The sequence below is a fragment of the Coloeus monedula genome (genome assembly GCF_965178545.1).
Source record: "Coloeus monedula genome assembly, chromosome: 12".
NCBI classification, from domain to species: domain Eukaryota; kingdom Metazoa; phylum Chordata; class Aves; order Passeriformes; family Corvidae; genus Coloeus; species Coloeus monedula.
In genome coordinates, this window is record NC_138792.1 from 3,462,689 (window position 1) to 3,469,617 (window position 6,929).

The 6,929-nt window shown below is 59.6% G+C and overlaps 1 protein-coding gene across 1 annotated transcript; it reads left to right on the forward strand.

Annotated features, from left to right (window-relative positions):
• Positions 1-5,641: 5,641 nt before the first annotated feature.
• LOC309577616 (transcription factor SOX-3-like) lies at positions 5,642-6,598 on the forward strand (the record flags this gene model as incomplete). The annotated part of the gene is made up of 1 exon (XM_082289754.1): positions 5,642-6,598. One exon carries the CDS (start codon positions 5,642-5,644, stop codon positions 6,596-6,598), a length of 957 nt encoding a protein of 318 aa, XP_082145880.1.
• Between the last annotated feature and the right edge of the window lie 331 nt (positions 6,599-6,929).

Genomic DNA, 6,929 nt, shown 5'->3' on the forward strand with positions numbered 1-6,929 from the left:
AATGAATAGTTTATTTGCAGCTAATTAGCAAGTTAGAGTTTTACAATTAATGTCCGATTTCTAATGCAACTGCTAAAAAGGACCGTGGCCATGATTATCAGTAAATAAGGTGGTTACTGCATCTGCACAGAGAACACCGGAGGAAAGATTCGTGAAGTTTTAAACGGGAAAAACAGAGATGATTTGAGTTTGTGGGGTTCGTTTGGTTTGCTGGCTTGGGGTTTTTTTGTGTGTTTAAGGAGAGCAGCGACGTCTCCGTTAAAGCACAGCAGCACGTACCCGGGGAGGGGGCGGATTCCCGGCCGGGGGGAGTTCCCCTGTCCCTGCCTTGGCCCTGGGGGCGAGTGGCCCGAGGGAAGGGGCGGCTGTGCCCGGAGCCCCACAGCACCCGGGGCTCGCCCGCTCCGTCCCCGCGCTGTCCCCGCACCGCGGAGGGGCCGCTGCCAGCCCAGGGCCACCCCACACGGGGCTGTGTCCCCGGGCCGCGGTGGCAGGAGGGGACAGCGGGGCCACCGAGCGCGGGGCTGCCCCTGCCGGGGGCGCTCGGTTCGGGGGGGGGGGGAGGGCGAACGGAGCTGAGGTGTGAGAACGATCGAGAACGATGGAATCGTTTAAGTAGGAAAAAGCTCCGTGAGAGCAGCGAGCAAAGCTGACCCTGCCAAGCCCATCACGGAGCCACGTCCCCAAGCGCCACATCCCCGAGGCTTTTAAGCCTCCCCAGGGATGGGAGCTCCAGCACCGCCCCGGGCAGCTTGTGCTAGAGCTGGGAAATTCTTTCAGAGGGTTCTGTGCAGTTGGTACTGTAACAGCGAGGGGATGTTACAGAAAGTTCCTGTTACTCTCTCATCCATCGGGGAAGAGATTTCTGCCAGGCTCGGCACAGACTGAGCTGGGGGCAGCGGTGGTGGTCTCTTTAGCATCACTTTTCGTGCTCGTTTTCCCCTCGGTGTTTTTGCGTGAAAACACGTGAGCTAACTCTGTCGTTTCCTCGGGGCTCGGCAGCGAGCCCTGGTGAGTTGTCCTGTGCTGGTGGTCCCCTCCACAACTCTGTTAATTGGTAACTTGGAGATGGAGAGAGTCCTTATTAGCAAACGGCCCCCCTCCGCATCCCTCCCCTCCCGCTGAAGACAACTCCGTGAGGCGATTGCCAGGAGGAGCTGTTTGTCAAAGGCTAATAAACAAATTCCTCGCGAACACCTGAATGAGCCAGGGCCAGGAACAACCCAATTAAAAAACGGAGCTACTGGTTGTTTTTTTGTGGCGGTGGAAACAATCCCGGCTCGAAAAGGGTCTATTCAGCGGGCGCTCCGAGAGGTCTGTTTGCAGCCCGCTATTGTTGTCAGAAGCCAAATAAAAGTTCAGCTGGGGGGGGGGGAGGCGGGAGGAGGGAAGTGATTAAAAAAAAACATTCACCGCTGCCTCCTGAACGCGCTGGGAGGCTCAGTTCAAAGGGATCGAGCTATGCCCAAACGACGCTGCCCGGGTTTACCCACGCACTTCAGATTTTTGTTCCTAAATGTTGCGATTTTTAATGATGTCATCAGAAGTAACCCTTGCTTCCCCGGATCCGCGAGCAGCAGGGACAGCTGGAGGCTCTCGTACAGCCGCGATCTCCACGCGGCGAGGCGCTGGGGAAGCCACGGGCAGGAGTTGGAGCTCGTTTGTCGGAATTAATGATTTTGCTGTCCCCCTCGCCGGGCTGGGAGGTCGGTCCGGCCGTGTCAGCCCCGCGGCGAGGGAGGCAGCAGCCTCGCAGGCGATCTCGAGCTGTGTTTTGACGTGACAGTAAGAAGTGGAATAAATTAAAAAAAAACCCCACCCAACTCCTAGCAACCTTCAGCTGTAGAACCAGCCTCGAATGGTCCATTTAGCGGCCACTTTGCCACGCTGAAAACTTCTGGGGGAGGAGATCGATGCGAGCCTGAAGCAGGGATCACGTGAACTTTTATCTTAAGCATCACTAAAAGGCTGGGCATTTTCGGAGGATCAACCTAGCGAGGGTCAGCAGGGTCCAAACGAAAGGGGCGCTCAGCTTCCTTGTCTGGGCAAATTTCGAGGACAAGCCCTCGCTGATCTCGGTCGGGAATTGGGCTGGGCACCAAGGGGATGTTTTAATAACAGGATTAGACGGGGCCGGTTTGTACGTAGCGTTATTCTTTAAAAGCCGGCGATCCTCCCTGACACAGTTCCAAGATTCCCCCGAGCTCTTCTGGAGCTGCAATTAACAAATATTAATGGCTGTTTCTTATGAAGCGCTGATCGCGCAGAAACCCCAGACAGACCCTTTCAAATGGCCCTTTTCAAGCGCGGGTTCTCTCTCGCGTTCAAGTTGGGTTGCGCTGTGAACTCCTTATCTCGCCTCGCGCTCCTTTGTCGCCCAAATAAATAAATAGCAATAATAAAAGGCTCCTCAGCCTTTGACAACTGTATTTACACCACCTCAAGTGTTCCGCGGCCCCCGCCAGACACACGGGGCTTCCCTCGTAGTGAGTTTAAGAAAATGGCTCCGGGCATCATGTTTCCCCTCGCCCCGTTTATTGTGCCGGGCTGGGTCCCCTCCTGCTCTCTGTCTCTTCCCTGCGTCCCAGCGGCTCCGCAGGCTCAGTCCCCGGGGAGCAGGCGGAGGCTCCAAGGGTGGTGGGATGGGGTCTCTTAAAGCGCTCTGCAAGTAACTTTGGGGAGCAGCAGCTGGTCCGGCGGGTTCGCCTCGTTTCCTCCTGCCCCCCACGCCGACTCACGGGCGTTTTCAGGGCAGGGACAAGGAAGGACAGGGCGACAGCAGGTGCGGGGTGGCCGCGGGAAGGTGGCGACCTGCGAGCGGCGACAGCACCGGCCAGCGCAGTGCCCGGGCGGGGGCTCAGCCGGGGAATTGCGGCTCCCAGGGAAAGCCCTGAGGGAAGCCGGCTTCGGGCTCGCCTCTCCCCTCCCGAAATCCCAGCCGAGAGCACTAACGCCGAGACGGAGGGATTGGAGCAGAGGGTCTCTGCTCACCCCTTCTTCTGGAAATAGCAGTCAACCGGAGTTTGAAGCTTTCCTCCGAACATGTGCGGCGTGGGAAGCCAAGCGCAGAGGGAGCATTACAGGAACCTGGGAAGTCTGGAAATCCAGCAATCTATAGTTATATTTTTATTCGGTCAGGTTCAGTTATTTTACAAAATACGCGATGTTTCAAGAGAAATGTTGTATTGGTTTGAAATAGTATGGACCTTAAGAGTGTCGAAGAGGGAAAAAAAATCTAATTTGAGACTCAGGCTGCACAAAGACGAATTGAAAGACAAAGTAAGAGTCCGAAACTTAACGTTGTAATATTTATTTAAACATTGATGGAAACACTGTTCAGGGGGATTTCAGCACGTCCTCTAATTCTCTATACAGCCCAATTTTTCGTTGCATGCCAGCGTGTCCAGTCCCTCCAACAAACGCTTATATAAAGAAATATCAAAGTATTGTCAGGACATATATCAATCCCATTTCCTGCCAGCCTGGCAGGTCTTAAACCTCGACTGGAGCGGCCAAGATATTTTGAGGGTTTGGGGTTAATTAGGCCGTCTGAAGCTTTTCCAGTATATTGCAAAAGTTACATGCGAATCACCCCCGCCTAGAACAACCCTTCCGCTGCCACCCTGTCCCCTCGGGCTGCCAAATTTTGACTTCACTCAATACACCAGCAGCAAGCAAAAACCAAAGTGCTGACTACACCATAGCCGGTCGCAAGCGGGATTTGTTTCCCCTTCGACGTTGTTCACCAGATCATTTTATCAAAAAAGAAAACCGTACAAAACGAGTGAGACCTTCAACTGGTACATGTCTGCCGTGCTCAGATCAGCTCAAACCAACCCCCTCCACGCCATCGCGCTGTTTCCAGAGTCCCTCCAGTGCCCGTCCTGTCCCCGCTCCCGCAGGAAGCGCCGCGCGGGCTGGAGCGGGGCCGGGCGCTCCTCACCACGGCCCTGCCGAGCCCCCCCGGCCCGGAGCCCCCTCTCCAGCCGAGAGCCCTGCCCTGGAGGTCTCCTCCTTCCCGTACCGATTACCGTCATCACACACGCGGTCTCGTCTTTGGGCCGACACCAGTGCGTGCCAAGCCGGGGAGCTGCGGCGGCAGCATCCCTTCTCGCCGGGCCGCCCAGGACGGGACGTGAGGCTCAGACACATCCCCAGCTCAAGGCCCCTGACCCTCCCCTGCGCCCCACACGCCCCTGGGGCAGTTTGCTCATCGCTACAGCGGCGGTGCTGCCCGCGCCCTCCGGCAGCGGGGCTTTCCCCGAGCAGACTGCGGCTCGCTTTGCCTCTGCTGCCCTAGCGCTCACTGGCCCGGAGATCGCCCGGCTTCCCCAGGCGGAGCTGGAGCGGAGGCTGCTGGAGGACGAGGAAGCGCAGGGATGGGGCAGCCCAGCCCGCCTGCCCCGGCCCCCAGCGCAGGGCGAGGAGAGCGGAGAGCGCTGTGCCCGCGGTGCTTTCAGGGAGCTGCCGGCCCTGTCCGTGCAGGTGCGATGTCCGCGCCTCTGGGGAAGGAAGGGAAGGAGGGGTGAAGGGAGGGGAGGGACGGACAGGGAAGCCGGTGATTGACAGCTCAAGTGGGCGCCGCTCCGCTCACATATCCGCCGCCAAAGTTTTCGTTCACACGAAGAGAACTTTCTGTTGCCATGAAACTCGGGGGATTTGCAAGCGCCGTCCCCTCTACCCCACCCCCCTCCCCTCTTTTGGGGCAGCCGAGTGTAAAAGCTCAAGTGGTAACGGGGTGAGTGTAGGTGGGAATGGCCGGGAGTGCCCGGCGGCAGCCACCCACCCCGGCCCCGCTCCAGCGGGGCAGCCCCTCTCACACCGGCACGGAGTGCCCGGCAGCCATGCCCAACCCCAGCGTGGTAATGTAGATTCTCCCCTAGGCGACAGCTCAGGAGTGCAAGAGTTTAGCCCGTCCGTCCTTCCCCCGCCCCTTCATCCGCTCCGGGGGTGCGTCCGTGCAGCGCGGGCTCTCTCCGTCTCCAGGCAGCCTCTCCGAGCTTGGCACGGGGCTGTGCATCCGCCCGGGAGTCCCAAACCTCTTTGTGCCCGGCAAACGCGCAGCTCCCGCTCGCAGCGCAGCGCTCCGCCCCGCTCCTCCTCCCCGCGGCCCCGCAGGGCACCCCCGGCCCGCTCCTTCCCCCGCGGCACGGCCGCAGCTGCGGGAGCCGCTTTGCCCCGGCCGCCGCTCGGAGCCGGGGGCAGGTGCAGGGCCCGGGGGCCGCGGGACGCGGCGGGAGGGGTCCGGCATCCGCGGCCGCGGCATCCCCGAGGCCGGGTCCCTCCGCCCGCCCCCCCGGCCGGTCAGTTCCCGGCGTGGGGCTGTCGGGAACCGCTCGCTGATTGGCCACCGCCCCCTCATTTATAGCCCGTCAATCACGGACCCCCGCGATCCGTGTGCGCATCGCCTGGTGCTGCCCGCGGGAGCCGCTCTGCAGCGGCTCCGCCACCGCCGGCACCTCGGGGAGCGGCGCTTTCTGCCAGGCACAAAAACTTCCTCCTTCTTCCGCGGCAGCCGCCCAGGCAGGTTTTCTCTTTCTTTTTTTTTTTTTCTTTTTTTTTTTTTTTTTTTAACTTCCTCTCCCCTCTCGGTGCCCGCCTGCCCGCCGCCGCCCTGGCGCACCTTTTGCCGGCCCCGGCCATGTACAGCATGCTGGAGACGGAGATTAAGGCGCCGCAGCCCACGCCGGGCAGCACCGGGGGCAACTCCGCTCCGGGGAGCACCGGCAAAGGCGGCGGAGGCGGCGGGGCCGGCAACGGAGCGGGAGCGGGATCGGACCAGGACCGGGTGAAGCGCCCCATGAACGCCTTCATGGTGTGGTCGCGCGGGCAGCGGAGGAAGATGGCCCAGGAGAACCCCAAGATGCACAACTCGGAGATCAGCAAGCGCCTCGGGGCCGACTGGAAGCTGCTGAGCGACGCCGAGAAGCGGCCCTTCATCGACGAGGCCAAGCGGCTGCGGGCCGTGCACATGAAGGAGTATCCGGATTACAAATACCGGCCCCGGAGGAAGACCAAGACCTTGCTGAAGAAGGACAAATACTCGCTGCCCGGCAATCTGCTGGCCCCGGGGGGGGGCAACGCGGTGAGCAGCCCCGTCGGGGTGGGGCAGAGGATTGACACTTATGCCCACATGAACGGCTGGACCAACGGGGCTTACTCACTGATGCAAGACCAGCTGGGCTACAGCCAGCACCCGGGCATGAACAGCCCGCAGCTGCAGCAGATGCACCGCTACGACATGACGGGCCTGCAGTACAGCCCCATGATGTCCACGGCCCAGACCTACATGAACGCCGCTTCCACCTACAGCATGTCCCCCGCCGCCTACGGCCAGCAGCCCTCCACGGCCATGAGCCTGGGCTCCATGGGCTCCGTGGTGAAATCCGAGCCCAGCTCGCCGCCTCCGGCCATCACTTCCCACTCGCAGAGGGCCTGCCTGGGAGACCTGCGGGATATGATCAGCATGTACCTGCCCCCCGGGGGGGATGCCACAGACCCTTCCGCCCTGCAGGGCAGCAGGTTACACAGCGTCCACCAGCACTACCAGAGTGCCGGGACTGGCGTGAATGGTACCGTACCACTAACTCACATATAAACTTGGCTGCTCCGGACGGCTCCCCGTCTTAATCCCTAACCCCACCACCGCTCCCTGACTACACCGGGACGTACGGCAGTGTTGCTCGGCTTAGCAGACTTAATACTAACTCTGGAGAAATTTTAAAAAGGAAATCCGTTAGTTGTGTCTTTTTTTTTTTTTTTTTTTTTTTACAAGAAATAATATCTGAGCAAGTTGTTATTTTAATAGAGCACAACTCCTGCCTCCTAGAAGCCGCTGTGAAGTTTTCAAACCACGGCAACTCCTTTCCTGGTTTCGGCTAGGTTGGGCACTGTTTTATTCGCTTGAAAGTTTTTTAAAAATCTTGCAT